We start from the raw sequence: 23,136 nt of genomic DNA, 5'->3' as shown, positions 1-23,136 counted from the left end.
ACGCAATTCATACGATGACCCATAATTTTAAAAATCATGGCATTAGAAGGTGAAAAACAAATACAAATGTTTCTGTGTATTTGAAAACAGGCTTTTAAAAATTCATTTGTTAGTTTTTAAACACACGAATAACCTTCACTGAGGCTGACTTACAAGGCGGCAGACTGCTCCTTCTTTCTCACTGGCGGTTGCCAGGTCCAGTGGGGCGAGCAGCAGCGGAAGGGACAGTGGGTGGGGGAGGCCTGGCTGAATAGTCAGAGCCTTGCTTCTTTCCTTTTTCATTTACCCTCATTGTCATTCCTTAACTTCTACACACACATACATACACACAGAGTGAACTGAAATAAAAGTCAACTGTGTAGAAAACAGCTGCAAAACAGAAGAAAGTGAAGCACGGTTTTTCTTTAACATTTGAGTCTTCAGATGTATAAGTTATGATTATTTCTCAGGACCATGAGACACCTGAACAAGTTTAAAAGATTTAATTGTCATGTAGATCACAAGCAAAAAATATTTTCAGCTCTTCATAATTTTGAGTTCTTTAAACTGGCACTCAATATTATATTCTACTATTACACATGAACACTTTTGGGTATTTATAATAATTAGAGAGGAATTTTATATGAAGATTGAAAAACTTACTTTTAAGGACTCCCATAAGGGAAACTGGACCAATGAGAAAGGAATCTGAAGAGAGAAAAAAAAAATCAAATAAATTGGGCAGAGAATATGAGATTTTGCCTAGCATGACTACACAAACCCATAATTATTACTGAGAACATTATTTCACTTGAACTATGTATATAGTAAAGCTAACATTAAACAAATGTATAGGTTTACTATATATATACAGGTTTTAGAAAACAAGTTAACTATGAGCATTCCACTAACTCTTTGAGCCCATGGGGTAGAAAATGATGCTTGATGCTCTTTTCAAGTGGAAGAAAAGCACAATATGGAGAGGCTCAGCTACTAAAATGACAAAATCAGCATTTCCTATCACATATAATAAACACCTGGCATATTTCTGCTTATAAGCTAGAACTGTCTGCTCCTTGGCAGGCCAACTGTTAGGGTTTAAAAGAGAAGAAGAGATAGGGGAGAGCGGGACAGAGGGGTAGAGGACCAAGGAGGGAGAAAGAGCTGGGAGTAAAGAGGCAGTAGAAGGGAAAGGGCCACAAAGGAAGGGGGAAGGAAAGTAGGGGAAGGGAAAGAAGAAAGAGCCAAGGGGAAAAGGAGTGAAAAAGAAAGAGAAGGAGAGGCAAAGAGGAAGAGAAGGAGGGAGTGAGAGAGAAGGGAAAGCAGGGGGACAGATAGAGAAAGGAGGGGAGAAGTTGGAGAGAGGGAGGAGTTGAGGAGAAAGAAAGGGAGAGAGGAGGAAAGAAGAGGGAAACCAGAGGGAGATTAGTGAGGAAAGGTAGAGAAAGTAAGGCAGGTGGAGAAAAGGAGTGGAGAAGGAAGAGAAGAGACAGACAGAGCTACTGGCAAGAGGAAGATGAGACGTGGGATCAGAGGGACTAAGCATGGGTGTGGCAAGTGTGCACCCCTCAAAGAAGGAACAGCTGATCAACGCTGGCAGAGTAGAGGGCTCCTGAGTGCCTGATGTAGACACAAGAGCAGCAAAGAGAAGTGAAATCTGTAATAATGAAGTCTGAATGGTGTCTTAAACACCACACTTACATAAGAAGAACTAACGATTAGTTGTATAACCATAAGAGTTGGAATTAACAGGCACTTTTCATGTTTCAGGCACTGTGTATAAGCACTTCATAGGTTTTATTTTGCTGAGTCCTCACAATCCTACAAGAGAGGTATTATTACCAGCCCATTTTAGAGATGAGGACGTGGAGGTTCAGAGAAGCTGTGTAACTAGCCTAAAGGCACAGTTAGAATTAAGAAGCTCAGACCATCTGACTCCAGTGATATGTAGGTCTCTACCTAAAATACATCTAAGTGCACTTAATGCATAGAGTACATTCACCTTCAGTATAATCTATTAGCTTTTAATTAAACTTTCAAAAATTCTAAAAAGAGAACCCTACACCTCCAAGTACCTGAACCCCAGTGGAACCCACCCACCAAGCTACATAGTATCCACCCTCTGACCCATAGAGGCCTGTGCTGGGGACAACACTGCTCACAAGCCGGCCATGGCCCTAGTACTGTTATCTTGTACTCGGCTCACTGCTGAAAAGTAAATGCACACTTTGAACATTAATAGTGTGGGTGGGTGTGAATTTGTGAGTGTGAGTGAGTGTGTGTGATTGCAACTCTGAAGGAATTAATGGCCCATGAAATAAGGTATTAAATTACTTCTAAAATATTTATATTTATTCAGAAATTAAGAATCTAACATAATCTCTCTTACTATGCTGGAACAATGATAGCCCCAGGCTAGACAAGGGCCACAGAAAGAAAATCTGTCTTCCATTCAGACAGGAAATGGCAGTGAGGAAAAAAAATTCAATGTCAATAGATTGGTTTAAGCAGAATCTCAGAGAAGATCATCATCTTCAAAACAGGCAACATCCTACTCCATGTGTCAAAGTGCTACAACAGGAGTCCAATTTAGTTCAGGGTTTTTTTGTCATAAAATCATGAAAGCATCTGACACTGTCCATTCAGAAACTAAAGTGCTCTATTTGCAGTTAAATTAATTATTAAAACCAAAATTTTTACCAATACCCAGTATTTAATAAAATACCCAAGAGGAGAACAGGAAGTAGGATTACAGATTATTTTAATGTTCTTCTTTGTACTCTTTCCTCCCAAATGTAAACGTATCACATTTTAACAAGAATGTATTTCACACTTATAAGATGAAAAAGGCCTTATAACTTATTGTAACTTCCCATGACAGCATTTTTCACTTCTTGATTAAAATAACCCATAAAATAGTTGTGTGTTATCTGCACTTTTTCTTAATATGGGGGGGATATAGGTTTACAGTTATTTATATGGAAAATAATACAATAATTAATAAATAATAATATAAGAATAAACTCTGTTTCACGTACTCATAACCATAAACCTACCTTTGCCTCACCCTGTATTGGATTTCACCCACCTTCCTCTATTAAATATTATTTGTTAAATTGTTCCTTTAAAGAAGTAATCTTAAAATCACACATTTGAAACGGCCAAACTATCCCATTGGGTATTTATTTTTAAGAGTGAGTTGGCAGTAAATCCCAACTTTATTCTCTAAAACAAGATTAACTGACAGTCTAAGGTAATTAAATGTGCTATAAATGTTTAAATAATTAAATTTATTTCTGGTTTCTGATAGTGAAATATCCCTCCTAAGATAAACTCCTGATGTGTGAAAATTTTAAAAATAAGTCAAATCATATTACATGCATCTTGTCATTCACCATATGAAAAAACAATTAATGGAATGTGTTCCTCACGTGGAGCAAACATGGCTCCACAGCGAAAACCAACACTTCTCTCAAGTCCCATAGTTGCCAGCAAGGCCTATCAGAAAGCTAGCACCCTCCCTATGTCTGGTTTGGAGTTATGTAACAGTGAAGTTTCTTCAAAATGTAGAATTTAAAACCCCAAACAGATGTAAGCTGTTATTCTAAAATGTTTTATAGATGAAGAAAATGCATAACTATACTCAGAGGTCTTATATTCCAAACATAACATATCCATTTTATTGCACTAAAAGTTACAAAATGGCTCACTGTTTTGACCTTTCTAATGCCTCCATTTAAGATGTTTTGTTTAAATAAGGTTATTAAGACCCAGAGCCCTAATAAGTGAGTGGCAGTAAACCCAGCTACCATCAAAGAGGCAGATGTAGAAGGAAAAAAACCTGCTAAAATTTAACATGGATTCCACTAGTAATAAGCATAGCAACAATTCTATGCAAGGGCGCGTGAGGATTCCATGTGAAATAGATAAAATGAAATCTTGGGTGTGGTAAACAGGGGAAGGAAGTGCTTGGTGTTACTAAAGGCATAAAGAATGCACAAAATCACATTACAAGCACACTTTACCTTTCACCAGGTATTGGACTAGATTCATCCTTGAAACCAATAAATACTTATAATGCTGTGATTTTAAAATAAATGTCTGTAACCTGATAAGTCCTTTAACAAATAATGATGTAATTTATAATATAATTGAGGGGATATGAACATAAGAGTTGTATCATTTAGCTCTATAACTATATTTTTCATTGAAAAGGTCAAAGTAAAATGCCAATTCATTTTAAAAAAAAAGACTTGATTGTAATCTGCAATGAGCATACTACTACTATGAGTGATCAAGGAAGCCTAACGAATAAGAAAGTATATATAAAAAGCTGTGAAAGCTTTCAGACTTTCAGAAATAATCCCAAAATTTTCTAGCAATAAAACAAAACAAAAAAAATCACAGAATCTGCCAAGACCTCAAATCAGAAGGGGTCTGAAAAACAGCATGGATATTAGGGTGGGTGCAAGCACTGGCCATTGCAGTTTTCAAGAGATCCCACCAGGAATCACCTTTTGTTGCAGGACTGTGTTAAAATCTCTGTGCTTGATTTAGGGTTTTACATCCTAGTGTCACACAACAACAAAGCTGTTTCTCCTCCTTAGCGCTCTGGGCCTTTTCCATCCAACCCCAGTGGTCACCATGGGCAAACAAAGCTGAAGAACTTGAAACCTTTTGTCTCAATGTAACTTGTCATGAAATTAAAAAATAAAAAAGTGATGAGAACCATTCAAATCTGATCTGCTAGCATATGCCATACCAAAAAATTTATACATAATAAGTATATATTATTTTAAATTTAGTAACTGTAACCCATTTATATACATATAGAGAAAATAATGTATTCAATAATGAAGGAAATTACCCAGTAAACTAAAAGTAGGAACAATTAAAACTGAATTATTCTTAATATTTCTAAAACATACTAAAATTCCTAAAGCATCTTTGCACAGAATATGGACACAAGACTTTGAAATCAAATACTGAAAAGGAGATGAATGTGAGTAGTTGTATTCTTAAGTACACCTATTAGATCTCAAAGGCAGCAGCATTCAGAGTACCAAAACTTACTACAAAGCTGTAGTAAGCAACACAGTGCAATAGTGGCATCAACAAAGGCATATAGACTAATGAAGTAAAATAGAGAGCTCAGAAATAAACCCCCACATATATGATCAAATGATCATCGACAAAACCATTCAGGGGGAAAAGATAAATGGTGCCAGGCAAACTAGATATTCATATGCAGAGGAATTAAGTTGGACCCCTACCGTATACCATATCCAAAAATCAACTGAAAATGGATCAAAGATTTAAATGTAGGAACTAAAACCAACAAAATTCAGAGGAAAACCTTCATGACATTAGGTTTGGCAATGGTTTCTTGGGTGTAACACCAATTCACAGGAAACAAAAGCAAAGCTAGACAAATGGGATTACATCAAAATATAAAACCCCTGTGTATCAAAGGACACAAACAGAAAGAAACAGAAGAAAATATTTGCAAATCATATGTCAGATAAGGAGTTAGTATTCAGAATATATAAATAACTCCTACGACTCAACAACAAAAGAAACTAAATTTTTAAATGGGCAAAGAATCTGAATAGACATTTCTCAAAAAAAAAAAAGATATACAAATAGCCATCAAACATATGAAAAGATACTCAAAATTACTAATCATTAGGGAAAAGCAATCCAAACCACAATGAGATATTAGGAAATTATTATCAAAAAACCCCTGAATATAACAAGCAGGGGAGAGGATGTGAAGAAATTGGTGGGAATATAAAATGGTGCAGCCACTTGGAAAACAGTACGGAAGTTCCTTGAAAAATTAAAAATAGAATTGCCATATGATCCAGCAATTCTACTTCTGAGTGTACACGCTAAAGAATCGAAGGCAAGGTCTCAGAGAGATTTTTGTACATTCATGTTCATAGCAGCATTTACTCACAATAACCAAAATGGCAGTAACCCAAGAATCCATTGATGGATGAAATGGATACCAAAAATGTGCTATAAATGCACAATGGAATATTACTCAGCCTTAAAAAGAAAATTCTGACTTGCCACAGAATGGATGAACTTTGAGTACATTATGGTAAATGAAACAGGCTAGTCACAAAAAGACAAAATTATATGATTACATTTATATGAGGTATCTAGAGTAAATTGATAGAAACACAAAGCAGAATGAAGGCTGGGAGAACACAGGAATGTGCAGTTACAGTTTAATGGATACGGAGTTTCAGTTTTGCAAAATGAAAAGAGTTTGGGAGACTGGTTGCACAACAATGTAAAAATGCTTAATACAACTGAATTGTACATTTAAAAATGGTTAAAATGGTGTTATGTGTATTTTTACCACCATTTAAAAATATTTTTAACTTTTAAAAAGATACTTTTAAAAAAGGCAAACTACAGACTAGAAGAAAATACTAGAAAACCATATCTGACAAAGAACTTCTATTCAGAATAAATAACTTTCAAAACTTAATAAAAAGAAAGAAAAACTAATAACCCAATTTTTAAAATGCATGAAAGACTTGATAAACATTTCACAAAGAAAGATATTCACATCACTAATATAAACACATGAAAAGATAATCAACATCATAAGCCACCAGGGAAATGTTAGTTAAAACACACTGAGAAAACAGTCTGGCGTTTCTTCAGAAAGTTAAACATGGAATCACCATGCAGCATAGTTATTCCACTCTTAGTTATATAGCCAAAACAGTTAAAAACAGGGACTCACACAGATACTTGCACACAAACCTTCATTACATCATTATTCACAACAGCCAAACAATACAAGTGTCCATCAACAAATTAACAGATAAACAAAATGTGGTATATCCATACAGTGGAATATTATTCAGTCATAAGAGGAAATGAAACTTTGATATATGCTACAATATGGAAGAACCTGGAAAACATTAAGCCAGATAGAAAAGGACAAACATTGTACCATTCCAACTACATGACACAGCTAGACAAGGCATGAGATATTAGGAAATTATTATCAAAAAAACCCTGAATATAATAAATAGGGGAGAGGATGTGAAGAAATTGGTGGGAATGTAAAATTCTAATAGAGAATCTAAAATTCTATTAGAGAAATTCTCTAATAGAGAAAGACACCAGATTAAATGTTCCCTGGGGTTCAAGGAAGAGGGGAAGTAGGGAGTCACTGCTTAATGAGTAGAGTTTTTTCTGTCTGAGGTGATGGAATAATTTCAGGAGTACAGAGTAGTGATCACTGCACTATGTTATGACTGATACTGAAGTGTGCACTTAAAGTGATTAAAATAGCAAATTTTATGTTATATTATTTTACCACAAATTTAAAAATACTTTTAAAAAGCACAATTTGAGGTGCCTCTATAGAACCACTAAAAAAGCTGAAATGAACAAGACTGACAAAACCAATAAAGATACACATGTGGAGCAACCACAACTCTCCTATTCTGCTGGTAGGAATTTAAAACAAAACAGTCACTTTCAAAATGGGTTTGGTAAGTTTTCATTTGATCCAGAAATTCCACCCCTAGGTATGTATTCAAAATCAATACATATAGCAATGACAATATATGTCAACAATAAAATCTGTACATGAATGTTACAGCAGCTTTAATCACAGTAGTTAGTGCCCATGAACAGGAAAAAGGCTATATAAAGTGTGGCATATTCATACAGTGGAATATTAGGGATAAAATGGGAAGAACTACTGATACATGCTATAACATGAATGATTCTCACACACATCACATCAAGCAAAAAATGTCACACACACAAAGAGTTTATGCTGTATGATTCTATTTATATAAAGTTCTAAGGAAAGGCACAACTATCTGAGTGGGCAGACTGACTGGGATACAACATCAGAGCATGTTCCGGGGATATGGAAATCTTTAAAATCATAATAGGGATGTGGTTTACAAGACTATATTCATTCTTCAAAACAGTACACCTATGATTTGTGATTCAATGTATAAAGATTTTATCGACAAATATAATTATAAAAGGTATAGTTTTATACCTTTTATAAAAATGCTCAAGGTAAAGCGTGAACAGGGGTATAGATGATTAAGTGGCAGAATATTGATAACTGTTGATTGAAGCTTAGTGTTGAGTACTTTGGGGTGTGTTATACCATTACTTGCCTTATTTATGTTTTAATTTTTTCTTAATAAAAAATAAATGTACAAGTAAAGCATGACCACATTCCCATTGCTAAAATTCATATATAGAAGCCTGGAACTAAAGGTCCAAGTGAGCTCCATACCTCACTTGGTCAGTTAACCAAAGTTAACTGACATTAATAGTTTGGGATATAGCTTCTCATTTATCTCAACTTATTTAGTTTCAACCTTTTTTTAAAATTAGACATTAGTTAGTATACATATAATTCCAAAACTTGTTTTTTCCCTAAACAACCTTTTAGAGATATTTCTATGTCGATTAATATAGACCTGTTATTTCTGACCACTGCATAATATCTCATAATATTTATCCTTGAATGATTTGTTTCCAATTCCCCCATTAAACATTATTTTTCTTTAATCATTTATTATTAGATTGAGATTCTAACTGAGATTCTAATTAGATTAAGATTGAGATTCACATGAGATTCTAATATAGTATACAGAGTATAAATACATAATCTCTGAACATACCGAATAACATGGAAGGCTAAGGCCCAATATTAAACATTTGTTAGCATAATTATCCTTAAAAATGTTAACATTGGGAATATCAAAGCAAACAGAAATCCTCTTTTAGGTGTCTTCATGATTTAATTTAAGAAATGAATCAAATTGAAAATAAGAAAGTCACACTGGCTTTCATATGTCAAGTGACAGATTTTAATACACTGTTCAATATTAACTGACTCCTAGCAAATGTTCAATACTTGCATTAGACCTGTTTCAATGGGTCTGTAAACATTACTTATGCAGAGGAATTATAGTATCAAGAACTACCATCCTATGCCTAACTGAGCAGAATGTCAATATGAGGTCACAAGTAGATATAACTTGTGTCCTACCAAAAAAAAAAAAGGAACTATTTTTGGTAGTTGAGAGTCTTAAGAAATAAACTTACAAATACTTTTAAAGTTTCCCACTTAATTCAGGAAAGTTTAAAATAAAACCCTATCTTTTTAATTCAATTAGAGTTGACATAAAATATTAGTTTCAGGTGTACAACCCTATGATTAGAAATTGTATAACTAAGTGATCACTCCAATAAATCTAATACCCATTTGACAGCATACAGTTATTACAATACTATTGATGATATTCCCTATGCAGTACTTTATACCCTCATGACTATTCTCTGCAACTACCAATTTGTAATACTTCTTAATCCCATCATCTTATTCACCCTACCCGTAACCCCCTACTATCTGGCAACTGTCAAAATGTTCTCTGTATCTCAAGCTTACCTAAAACAGATAAAAAACATTTCAAATAAACAACCTAGCCTTACAGCTACAAGAACTGGAGAAACAATAACAAAGCCCAGAGCAAGTACAAGGAAGGAAATAACCAAGATCAGAGCAGAATTAAGTGACATAAGCGTCTAAGGGAACAATTCTAAGGATCAATAAATCCAGGAGCTGGTTCTTTGAAAAGATAAACAAAATCAACAAGCCTTTAACCAGACTCAATAAGAAAAAAGAGAGGACAAAACAAACAAAATCAGAATGAAAGAGGCAAGATTACAACTGATACCACACAAGTACAAAGGGTTGTAAGAAATTACTATGAACAACTACATGCCAAGAAATTTGAAAACCTGGGTGAAACGGACAAATTTCTAGAAAAATATAATCTTCCAAAACTGAATGAAGAAGAAGCAAAAAACCTGAACAGACCAATAACATCTGGTGAAACTGAAGCAGTAAACAAAACACTCCTGGCACACAAAAGCCCTTGACTGGACAGTTTCACAGGAGAATTTTACAAAACATGTAAGGAAAAGCTAACCCCTATTGTTATGAAACTATTCCAAAAAATCCAAGAAGAGGGAAGACTTCCAAACTGTTTTTATGAAGCCAGAATCACCCTAATCCCCAAACCAGATAAAAACATAACAAAGAAAGAAAACTACAGGCCAACAACACTGATGAACATACATACTAAACTCCTCAACAAAATATTGGCAAACCGCATCCAACAATATATTAAAAAGATCATACCAGATTCATCCCAGGGATGTAAGGATGGTACAATATTTGAAATCAATAAACGTAATAATATATCCCATAAACAAAAGGAAAGACAAAATTCACGTGATCTTATCAATAGATGTGGAAAAAGCATTTGATAACATACAGCACCCAGCAAACACTCAGACACTCAGTAAACACTCAGCAAAGTGAGAATAGAAACAGCATACCTCAACATAATAAAGGCCACATACAAGAAACCTACAGCCAACATCATTTTCAATGAGGCAAAAGTACTTGACCTAGTAAGTGAATTTGAAAAACAGTGGGATACAAAGTCAATATTCAGAAATTGAAGGCATTTTTGTATACCAGTAATGAAATATCAGAAACAGAAATCAAGAAAATAATCTCATTTGATATAGCAACAAGAAAAACAAAGTATCTAGGAATAAACCTAACTAAGGAGGTAAAAGACCTGTACTCAGAAAACTACACATCTGTGAAGAAAGAAATCAAGGAAGACACAAACAAATGGAAGCATGTACAATGCTCATGGATTGGAAGAATTAACATTATCAAAATGGCCATACTACTCAAAGCAATTTACAGATTCAATGCAATCCCTATTAAAATACCAACGATGTATTTCACAGATATAGAACAAACATTTCAAACATTTATGTGGAACCATAAATGACCCCAAATAGCTGCAGCAATTTTGAGAAAGAAGAACAAAGTAGGAGGGATCACAATACCTAATATCAAACTATTACTACAAGGCCACTGTAATCAAAACAGTCTGGTACAGGCATAAGAACAGACACATAGATCAATGGAACAGAACAGAGAAATAAACTCAAGTCTTTACAGTCAAATATTCAACAAAGGGGGCAGAAGCATAAAATGAAGTAAAAATAGCCTGTTCAACAAATGATGTTGGGAGATCTGGACAGCTACATGCAAAAAAATGAAACTCAGCCACCAATTTACACCATACACAAAACTAAACTCGAGATGAATTAAAGACTTAAATACAAGTTCACAATAAAAGTCCCAGAGGAGAACATACAGAGGAAAATCTCAGATATTCCATGCAGTAATATTTTCACCAATATATACTCTAGAGCAAGGGACAGAAAGGAAAGAATAAACAAATGGAACTTCATCAAAATAAAAAGCTTCTGCCTGGCTAAAGAAAACATCAGCAAAATGAATAGGGAATCAACCATATGGGAAAAAATATCTGCATATGACACCTCAGACAAGGGTTTGATCTCTAAAATATATAAAGAACTCACCATTCCACTCTAGGAAGACAAATAATCCAATTAAAAGATGGGCAAAGGACCTGAATAGACACCTCTCCAAGGAGAACATACAGAGGGCTCAGAGACATATGAAAGGATGCTCAACAACAGTAGCCATCAGAAAGATGCAAATTAAAACCACAATGACATGCCACCTCACACCAGTGAGAATGGCCATCATAAACAAATAAACAAGTGCTGGCAAGGTTCTAGAGAAAAGGGAACCCTAGTACACTTTCGGTGTGAATGCAGACTGGTGTAGCCACTATGGCAGAAAGTATGGAATTTCCTCAAAAAACTAAAAATGGAACTGCCTTTTGACCCAGCAATTCCACTGATGGGATTATACCCTAAGAATCCTGAAACACCAATTCAAAAGAACCTATGCATCCCAATGTTCATAGCGGCACAATTTATAACAGCCAAGTGCTAGAAGCAACCTAGGTGCCCATCAGTAAATGAGTGGATCAAAACACTATGGTACATTTACACAATGGAATACTATGCAGCAGAAAGAAAAAAGGAACTCCTACCCTTCACAACAGTGTGGATAGATCTGGAGAGCATTATGCTAAGTGAGATAAGCCAAACAGTAAAAGAGAAATACCATATGATCTCACTTATAAGTAGAACCTAATCAATAAAACAAGCAAGCAAGCAAAATATAACCAGAGATATAGAAATAAACTGACAAACTGACAGTAACCCAAGAGGAGGTGGGAGGGGATAATGGGGGAAAAAGAATGAAGGTCCATCAGGAACATGTATAAAGAACCCATGGATAAAGTCAAAAAGGGGTAGAATGGAGGGTGGGAGGTGGGGATGGCTGTGGTGGGAATGGCTGCAGTGGGGGTGAGTGGTGGTGGGAGAAATGGAAACTGTACTTGAACAACAAAAAAGAGAAAAAAATGGTTTTTGTACCTTTGAGTCTGAAAAAACACATATCTTTGTATAAATATACATACAGAGATACGCATACACATATACACTAATCCCTCATTGGTCCATTTATGTTCATTGGCTTTTGTTGTTTTTTTTTAACATATCTTTCAATTCAGTTTACAAAAGAACAAAATAAATGAACAAACAAAATAGAAACAGATTCACGGATACAAAGAACAGACTCACAGTTTATTGGCTTCTTTAAGGAACTATGGGGCACCCCACTAATTCTTACAACAGCTACTCAGCAGTTAGGATGATTCTTGCTAATCAACCTGAAATTGTCCTTTTCTGGATAAGAAGCCAATGAAGAAGTTCATTTTCAGTTCTTCAGCATCATTCCCAATATGTTAAGCAGTGCTGATTGAAGCCTTCTAAGAAAACAGCCAGAGTAATAGAGGGAGGTGCTGGAGACAGAAATGTCAAAACCAGAATTCCTGTCAAGATGTGAGAATTGTGGCACAGGGTCAGGAAACAGATGTTTTCAGTTGGAATCTGCATGCAAACTTTAATCCCTTACAAAATATAATGAGGTTATTCTTAAGATTTTCATCTGCAGCTGAGAATACCATTAGCATGCATAGTTCAGTTGTTATTCCCACCTACAACTCCTTCTCTCCTCCAACCACTGACCCCCATCTTCCCACTACCCCCTGGCAAGCTGGCACATTTAACTCTTTACTCACAAAGCAAAAAATAAGGGTGAGGAAAAATAGTAACCAATCCCTCAGGAAGTCCTACAATACAAAGTAGATTATGTTACTTTTTTTTCTACCAATTGCTCTTGTAAACTAAGACACATGCTTAATTTTCAGGTTTTCCTCATTTCTGAAGGAACTGGTTTTTTAGTAATGAAGATGTTCTAATTCATGGTTTCCCAAACTCTAAAAAAATTAAAATGAAAGTATTTAAATTTAGAATAACCAGGAGCAATAATACCTAATGTTCCAATCATTTATAGAGATACACCCTTTGAGTATTTGTGCAAAATTACAACTTGAAAAGAATCATGAAAAATAAAAATATGTTTGTATGCTGGTTAGGCCATGTGAACAGCTCACCTGTTTCCTCACGCCCTCACACTTACCTTTCTCTCTCAGTACCACTCCAACCTCCCCACAAAATCCACTGGTAGGAAAAACATATTAGAAAGTAACCATCTCCTGGCTAGTGGGGCTCGGTTGGTTGGGGCATCATCCTGTACACCAAGAGGTTGTGGGTTCAATACCCTGTCTAGGCACATACGTAGGTAGGGTGTTCGATCTCTGGCCAAGGAGTGTACGAGAGGCAGCCAATTGATGTTTCTCTCTTTCTCCCTCTCTATGTCCCACCCCTTCCTCTCTTTCCAAAGCAAAGCAAAATGCCCTTGGTTGAGGATAAAAAATAAAGAAAGCAGCCCCACTAATACAAAACAACAAATAGAATGAGCAGTAATGTGGCCCTGACCAATTTATAGTACGGTCAGAAGAAAAAAGAGAAAGAAGGGGTTGCAGGAGCAGAAAAAAGACAGTAAACTTGATAAGGGCTGGAAGGTAGCTGTGTCTGGTTTGCACATCATTACATCTCAGTGCTTGGCATACCCAATTGCTCAGTAACTATTTATTACAAGAGTGAAGGAAGAAAGGCAAAAGAATGAAAGAAGAGAAGGTTGGGAAGAAGACTAGTAGAAAATTAAGGAAGAACAAAGGTCTTTTGGCTTACGATCCAATGAATACTCTTTCCACTCAACAACAACTGATTTATAAATACTTCTCAAAATAATGTTCTGAGAACTTAACAAGAAAAAAGTGAGAACTTCTGGCCAAGATGAAGGCATAGGTAGATACACTGCACTTCCTTACACAACCAAAAGGAGGACAACAACCAATTTAAAAACAAAAATAACCAGGACTGACAGAAAATTGGAATGTATGGAAGCCCAACAACCAAGGAGTTAAAGAAGGAACATTCATCCAGACTGGCAGAAGGGGTGGAGATGGACAGCTGGGTTGGAAAGGACTCCCAACAAGGTGGCGGCTGGTGAACCGGCAACACAGTGGCTGGTAGAGTGGGTGGTCCCACATTTGCATGGGGATAAACTGGGAGAAACAACTGAGGAGTGAGACAGATCACACAACCCAGGGTTCCAGTGTGGTGAAATAAAGCCTCAAAACCTGTGACTGAAAAATAACCTGTGCAGGTTGAGAAGGCAGAAAAATCTCCCAGCCTCACAGGAGAGTTTGCTGGAGAGACCCACAGGCTCCTAGAATGTACTCAAAACCACCCACCTGGGAATCAGCACCAGAAGGCCCAATTTGGTTGTGGGTAGTAGAGGAAGTGACTAAAAACTAGCAGACAGCTGAGTAAGTGGTATTATTCCCTCTCAGACCCCTCCCCTACATACAGGATCTCAGCACAGAGACATGAGTTTCCCCACCCCAATGAACACGTAAGGCTCTGCCCCTTACTACATCGAGCCAAGACAAAAAAAATATGGCCCAAATGAAAGAACAGGTCAAAGCTCAAAAAAAATACAACTAAGCAATGAAGAGATAGACAACCGATCAGATGCACAGTTCAAAGCACTGGTAATCAGGATGCTCACAGAAATGGTTGAATATAGTCGCAAAACAGAGGAAAAAGCAAAGGCTATGAAAAATGAAATAAAGGAAAATGTACAGGGAACCAACAGAGAAGGGAAGGAAACTGGGACTCAAATCAACAGTTTGTAACAGAAGGAAGAAATAAACATTAAGCTGGAACAGAATGAAGAAACAAGAATTTAAAAAAATGAGGAGAGGCTTAGGAACCTCTGGGACAACTTGAAACATTCCAATATAGGAATTATAGGTGTGCCAGAAAGAGAAGAGGAAGAGCAAGAAATTGAAAATTTATTTGAAAACATAATAAAGGACAACTTTCATCATCTGGCAAAGGAAATAGACTTCCAGGAAGTCCAAGAAGCTCAGAGTCTCACAAAAAAGTTGGCCTGAAGGAAGCATACACCAAGGCACATCATAATTACACTACCCAAGATTAGAGATAAGGAGAGAATCTTCAAAGCAGCTAGACAAAAGGAGACAGTTACCTCCAAAGGAGTTCCCATAAGACTATCACCTGATTTCTCAAAAGAAACCTTAAGGTAAGAAGGGGCTGGAAGGAAGTATTTGAAGTCATAAAAGGCAAGGACCTACATCCAAGATTACTCTATCCAGCAAAGCTATCATTTAGAATGAAAGGGCAGATAAAGTGCTTCCCAGATAAGGTCCAGTTAAAGGAGTTCATCATCACCAAGCCCTTATCATATGAAATGTTAAAGTGACTTATCTAAGAGAAAGAAGATCAAAACTATGAACATTAGAATGGTAACAAACTCAGAACTATCAACAACTAAACCAAAAAAAAACCCAAAAATGAACTAAGGAAACAACTACAACAGCAAAAGATTCACAGAAATGGAGATCACATGGAGGGTTATCAGTGAGGAGGGGGAGGGGGAAAAGTTACAGAGAGTAAGTAGCATAAATGGTAGATACAAAATAGACAGGGGCAAGTTGAGAACAATATGGGACATGGAGAAGCCAAAGGACTTATATGTATGACCTATGGACATGAACTAAGGTGGGGGAATGATGGAGGGAGGGGGGTACAGGGTGAAGAGGAATAAAGGGGAGAAAAACATTGGACCACTATAATGTCATAATCAATAAAATATATTTTTTAAAAAGAAAAAAGTAAATATGAATTATACAGAAAATGAATAAAATACAAATATAGGTCTCATTTGTTACTTCTGTTAGTTAAGTCAACAAGTCAGATAAGTATGTATGTATGTATTTCTTTATTCACTCATTCATTCCAGGAAACAGAAGCTTGGGAAAGCAACTGTATAAAGGCTTCTCTAATTACCTCTTATTCATTTATGATAATAGAAAAAAAGCATTAAAGCCCAGTTGTCAAGAACTACCAGTGATTATTTGGTACAATTAGAGATAAGCCACACCTTCAGAAGAATAATTTCGGGTCAAGTTTATGGCATTAGATAAATGAATGGGATAAATTGCTACAAGACATTGCCCCCAGTTTACTGGTTATCCTTTCTTCAGTTCTGCTACATAGGTTGGGTCTTACTATATAATCTGTGAACACTCTACCACAGCTAATTAGTGTTTGACCATAACAACAATACTAGTTCACCATGCCTATCAGTCAAGTAGAAAAGAAAGGAAACAAACTTTAGGGCCTCATACAGATTTTAATGGGAAAATATTTACTGATAAAGGGGGAAACAAGAAATTAAGCCACTAAGAAAACAAGCAACCCAATTAAAAAAATGGGCAAAGGACTTTACCAGACACTTCTCCAAGGAGGACAATACAGAGCGTCCAGAGACACATGAAAAGATGCTCAGTATTGCTAGCTATCAGAAAGATGCAAATTAAAACCACAATGAGATACCACTTCACACAGGTCAGAATGGCCAACATAAACAAATCAATAAACAACAAGTGTTGGAGAGGTTGTGGAGAAAAGGGAACCCCAGTGCACTGTTGGTGGGATTGCAGACTGGTACAACCACTATGGAAAACAGTATGGAATTTCCTCAGAAAACTAAAAATGGATCTGCCTTTTGACCCAGCAATTCTACTGCTGGGATTACATCCTAAGAATCCTGAAACACCAATCCAAAAGAACCTATGCATCCCAATGTTCATAGCAGCACAATTTATAATAGCCAAGTGCTAGAAGCAACCTAGGTGCCCATCAGTAAGTGAATGGATCAAAAAACTCTAGTACATTTACACAATGGCATTCTATGCAGCAGAAAGAAAGAAGGAGCTGCTACAGTTTGCGACAGCATAGATGGAGCTAGAAAGCATTGTGCTAAGTGAGATAAGCCAGGCAGTGAAAGACAAATACCATATGATCTCACCTTTAACAGGAACCTAATCAACAAAACAAACAAACAAGCAAAATATAACCAAAGATACTGAAATTGAGAACAGGTTGACAGTGACCAGAGGGGAAAGGGGAGGGAATTTCAGGGGAAAAGGTTGAAGGGTTTGCAGGAACAAGTATAAAGGACACATGGAAAATAACAAGGGGGGTCAGAAACGGGAGGGAGGTGGGGAGGACGGTGGAGGGGGGTGGGCTGGGATTGGGGGGAAAGGCAGAAAACTGTACTTGAACAACAATTAAAACAAAAAATAATAATTAAAAAAAAAGAAATCAAGCCGCAGTTTCTCAGTCGGTAATGCTACACTACCCAAGCCACCCTCTGGGCTCAGTGGCACCTCACACACATGCTTTGCCACTCAAGCACACATCAGCCTTGGGCAGGCATGGCTGCCCTCAGGTGGTGGCCTGTGCTCTGGTGTCCTCACATTTCCAGACCCAATCAGAAGGAACAGACCAAATCTGAGACATGCCATTCTCAAGACAAAAGGCAGAAGAAAAAGGACTAACAAAAACTTGTTAGGCTGTTAAAGCTTTGTTCAGAACTAGAATTCTGTCACGCATATACTCCACTTGCCACAACAAGTCATTAATGCCAATCATGACCATGGGCCAGGGAGGAATTGCAAATCACTTAACAGCAGTCAGGGAAGTAAAATCGATCCTCTCACAGGAAAAGCAAGAAGATGAGAACTATAATATTATTTATACCACACATTGTACAACTTCCATGACTAATGCTTTTTCTCTTCAACTGTTGGTAAGTCTGGACCAAAACACACATCCACAATCATTAAGGGAATGAAAAAAAACAAAAGTCCAGGCCTGACAATGATCCCAGAAGATGATGACATGAACTCATGCCTCTTTACCTCCACTATCATTTTTTGATCTCTCTGCTGCAACAGACACAGGCCTAGAGCCTGCAGACAGCCCATGGAATTTAAGGCTTGGGCTCTGTGGAGTGCAGAAGTGGGAACTGAGATGTGCAAGTTAGTCTTTCTGGAAGCTGGGCAAGTGCCTTGAGACCAGCTTCTTGGCACCCAGGATAAATGACTTTAAAGATTCTAGAAAAAGCCTGGACTGCGGAGATCAGAGGACACTTGAGTGGGGAGCTTATCTCCCTGAATCATAAGTTGCCAAGACCAGAACTGTGCCCTGAGGAGCTAAGAAGGAAATTATGACAACATATAAGGAGGCTGGGCACCCAAAAACACAGTGATCAGTCAAGACAAAGCGAGAAAACCCACAACCAAACAGAGCTGCTTGAAGAAAGAGAGGTCATATGGGTCACAAAAACAAGGGAACTTAGAAAGATTTAACTACAACAGAGAGAAGTCTTCCTGGATCTAAAAACATGATTCTCCAAATAAAGTATATAGTAGATAACTGAACAGAAGAATGGGTCGTGGCAAAGGTCCAAATTCATGGTCTGTAGGATCAAGTGGAAAAAATGGCTCAAAGCAGCAAAACAGAATCATGACAGAAAAAGATAAGAGCCTTGGAGGACATGATAGCAGATAACAGACTACTGAGAGAAAGCCAGTGGCCAAACACTACATCTGGCACCTGGCAGGAAAAATAAAATGCGTGGAAACTCACAAAATGTACTACTCACAAACCTCATGCAACAAAATATCTGTGAAAGAATTCTGACTAGAGAACAAATCAGACAGAGACTCTCTGGGAAAGAAGGGATGAGATAATAGCAGTAAGAAATAAACTTTGTATATGCATTTGCTTCCCCTCCATATAGTTTCATGTATTGTATCAATTCCAGTCACTATACAAGCTATAAAAAAAAAAAAACACTTGCCAATTCTATTGTAAATCTAATTCTATCAATTATAGACATTTCCTAATTTCAGAAATGCTAAAATGTAAAAAAAATGCCTTTAAAATCATGAAACATGATAGTTTTATATACAGTTTAATCTAAATGAGTAATGAATAACTATCTAGTAATGTAATAAATTCTAAATCAGAACTCTTAAAACAAAACAGAGCTACAGCAAAGCAATATCTAGTAAGAGTTGAACTAACAGCACTAAATTGTTTCAGGAAAATCTAGGAGCTCAGAGAGGGCTAAAGAAAGGAGGAATAAAGTTTCTATCCTGAAGTTCTCAGCTGGACTTGAGAGACATAGAAGGGGAAGGAAGTAAAGTATTATAAAGTTCTCACTGTGCTGAAGAGGGTAGAAGGAAGAGGTAGAAAAATGAACCAATCATAGCCAAGTTAAGTTGCTGAGGAAAAATCACTATCTCATTTTCCAAAAAATAGCAAATTCATATTATTAATTAAAAGCACAGAGAAAGAGAAGCTCATCATTAATTGAATGGAAATGCCTAGTAGAGTTTCCAAATTAACTGCATTTAAAATACAATCCAAAACAACTTGATCAAACCAGCAAAATAAAAAAAAAGAAAAATGGTAAGAAACCACAAATAAAAATATATAACAAAGCAAATTAAAAGAAAAATTACTTATGCAATAGTTTGTGAAAAAAGAAAATTGTTCCATTAAAAGACTTGGATATATTCTGTGTAAAACAAATATTATGTTTAAGACAAAATAAGGAAATGATTAAAACAACAGGCACAGAAGTAGGAATTTTTTAAGTATATTTTACTGATTACGCTATTACAGTTGTCCTTTTCCTTCCTCTTTATCTCCTCTGCCCTGCACCCTACCCTCTCTTCAACATTCTCCCCCACCTAAGTTCATGTTTATGGGTCACACATATAAGTTCTCTGGCTTCTCCATTTCCCATACTATTCTTAACTTCCCCTGTCTATTTTGTACCTACAATTTATGCTTCTTATTCCCTGTACATTTTCCCCCATTTTTCCCTTCTTCCCCTCCCCACTGATAACCCTCCATGTGATCTCCATTTCTGTGAATCTGTTCCTGTTTTAGTTGTTTGCTTAGTTCATTGTTTTTTTGTTGTTTTTTTTTAAGGTCCAGTTGTTAACAGTTATGAGTTTGTTGTCATTTTACTGTTCATAGTTTTGATCTTCTTCTTTTTCTTAGATAAGTCCCTTTAACATTTCATGTGATAAGGGCTTGGTGATGATGAACTCCTTTAACTCGACTTTATCTGAGAAGTACTTTATCTGCCCTTCCATTCTAAATGATAGCTTTGCTGGATAGAGCAATGTTGGATGTAGGTCCTTGCCTTTCAAGACTTGGGATACTTCTTTCCAGTCCCTTCTTGCCTTAAGGTTTCTTTTGAGAAATCAGCTGAAAGTCTCATGGGAACTACTTTGGAGGTAACTGTCTCCTTTTCTCTTTCTGCTTTTAAGATTCTTTCCTTATATTTAACCTTGGATAATTTAATTATGATGTATCTTGGTGTATTCCGCCCTAGGTCCAATTCTTTAGGACTCTCTGAGCTTCCTGGACTTCCTGGAAGTTTATTTCCTTTGCCAAATTGGGGAAGTTGTCCTTCATTGTGTTTTCAAATAAATTTTCAATTTCTTGCTCTTTGTCTTCTCCTTATGGCACTCCTATGTTCGAAATGTTGGAATGTTCAAAGTTGTCCCAGAGATTCCTAAGCCTCTCCTCATTTTTTTTTTTGAATTCTTATTTCTTCATTCTGTTCCAGCTTAATGTTTATTTCTTCCTTCTGTTACAAACCGTTGATTTGAGTCCTGGTTTCCTTCTCTTCACTGTTGGTTCCCTGTATATTTTTCTTTATTTCACTTTGCATAGCCTTCACTTCTTCCTCTATTTTGAGATCATACTCAGTCATTCCTGTGAGCATCCTGATTACCAGTGTTTTGAGTTCTGCATCTGATAGGCTGACTATCTCCTCATCACTTAGTTTTTTTTCTGGAGTTTTGATCTGTTCTTTCATTTGGCCCATATTTCTTTGTCTCAGTGCACTTGTTATGTAGTAAGGGGAGGAGCATTAGGTATTCACCAGGGCATAGCAACCCACATCTCTCTGTTGTGGTACTGTATGTGGGAGAGGTGTTACAGAGGAAACAATACCACTTGCTCAGATATCACCCTGCTTTCAGTCACTTCCCTCGTTACCCTCAAGTGAATTGGGTCTTTCTGGTGCTGATTCCCAGGTGGGTGGGTTTGTGTACATTCTAGGACCCCGTGGGCCTTTCCAACAGATTGTCCTGTGAGATTGGCAGTTTCTCTCACCACCACAACCCCCACAGGTTTCTACAGCCAGAGATGTTGAGGCTTTATTTCACCACACTGGAACCCTGGGATGCGCAGTCTGTCTTGCTCCCAATTTATCAGCAGGTGAATATTGGAATGTCAGTCTACCAGCCACTACCTTACTACACGGGTCCTCTCCACACTGGCTTCCTGTCTTTACCCCTCCTATCAGTCTGGATGAATGTTTCTTCCTTACCTCCTTTGTTGTTGGACTTCCATACAGTTCAATTATCTGGCAGTTCTGGTTATTTTTTGTTTTTAAGCCGGCTGTTATTCTTTTCATTGCGCAAGGAAGTGAAGTATATCTACTTATGTCTCCATCTTGGCTGGAAGTCTGGGAATCTTTTTGAGAGGAATTGAAATTCATGTCAAAGAAGATATGTTATAATCCCTGTCTAGGGTGCTGTCTCTGTCTGGCCATCCTCGATACCATACCTAGGACACTAGGGATCTTCTCTGATCCCTCCCAGGTCCTCTGTCTTTAAAAAATACCTTTTCTATGAGAGCCTCAGGGATGACTTAACACAGACTCTCCCTTCCCTTCTAGGGCTGGCTATCTTCTCCTTACTGGCCTCTTAAAAGATCAGAGCTCCATACTTATCATCTGTGTGGAACTAAGGCCACCTGACTAAGCAGTGTCTGATGACCACTGTGACTGTTGGAAGATGCAGTAACACTCCACACCCAGACATAAACCATATCTCCATCTTAGGGAAGGACTTCACCCATTGGGATAAAAACAAGGGTCAGGCTTGGGACATCAAGGCCAGCAAGTGGGTTGTACACCATCCTAGGTTCTGGCTATATGATGCACAGCTAGGGAAAAACTAAAGATGCCAGTGATTTCCTTAGCTGTCCTATTACTTCATCTTTTACAAGGAAGGATAACTCTCTCCTCAGAGAAAATGGGCAATACCATGTCCATGCACAATGCCTCAAGAGACCACTTTTGAGGTGCATACTCATCAACTGGGAGAAATTTGACCCCAAGTCTCGAATCTTGTTTTGCAACACAGCCTAGCTCTAATATAAACTGGGCAATGAAGAAGTATGGCCAGTTAAAAACACAATTAATTTATTTTAATAGTATATATGTGTGTGTGTGTGTGTGTGTGTGTGTGTGTGTGTGTGTATACATATATACACACACTTATTTATTTACTTATTTATTTATTTATTTATTTATTTGAGAGAGGAGAAGGGAGGGAGAAAAAGGGAAAGAAATATCGATGAGGAAGAGAAACATCTCTCGGTTGCTTTTCACATGTGCCCCAACAGAGGTTGGGGAGGATGATTTGGGGGGGAGCCTGGACCACATCCCAGGCATGTGCCCTGACTGGGATTCAAACAGGGAACCTTTCAGTTGGTAGGATGATACCTAACCCGCTGAGTCACACAGTCACAACATAACACCATTACTGTTAATACTATCTTACAGCTAGACCTGTTTTGTCAGTCTCAAGGAAAAAAATTAAGGTTCCACATATCTAAGACTTTTTTGCTCTCAGAAATGACCCTAAGCTATGTATTTACTGCCTGAAAACTAGAGAAACATACCCAGATAGAAACATTCCAAAAATGGATAGATAAATCTGTCAGTCATTTGCCAATATT

The 23,136-nt window shown here is 37.0% G+C and overlaps 1 protein-coding gene across 5 annotated transcripts in view; it reads right to left on the bottom strand.

Annotated features, from left to right (window-relative positions):
- Positions 1-23,136, bottom strand: part of SLC25A26 (solute carrier family 25 member 26) — a 151,935-nt gene that overhangs the window by 35,945 nt on the left and 92,854 nt on the right. For all 5 annotated transcript variants that reach the window (XM_036031000.1, XM_036030998.1, XM_028518902.2 and 2 more), the window contains one exon: positions 643-687. In XM_036031000.1, the coding sequence (XP_035886893.1) occupies positions 643-687 (45 nt within the window). The remainder of the gene's footprint in view (positions 1-642; positions 688-23,136) is intronic.

The sequence above is a fragment of the Phyllostomus discolor genome, chromosome 7 (genome assembly GCF_004126475.2).
Source record: "Phyllostomus discolor isolate MPI-MPIP mPhyDis1 chromosome 7, mPhyDis1.pri.v3, whole genome shotgun sequence".
Taxonomy (NCBI): domain Eukaryota; kingdom Metazoa; phylum Chordata; class Mammalia; order Chiroptera; family Phyllostomidae; genus Phyllostomus; species Phyllostomus discolor.
Note: the sequence above shows the minus strand (reverse complement) of the source record. Positions and strands in the feature narration are given on the sequence as shown.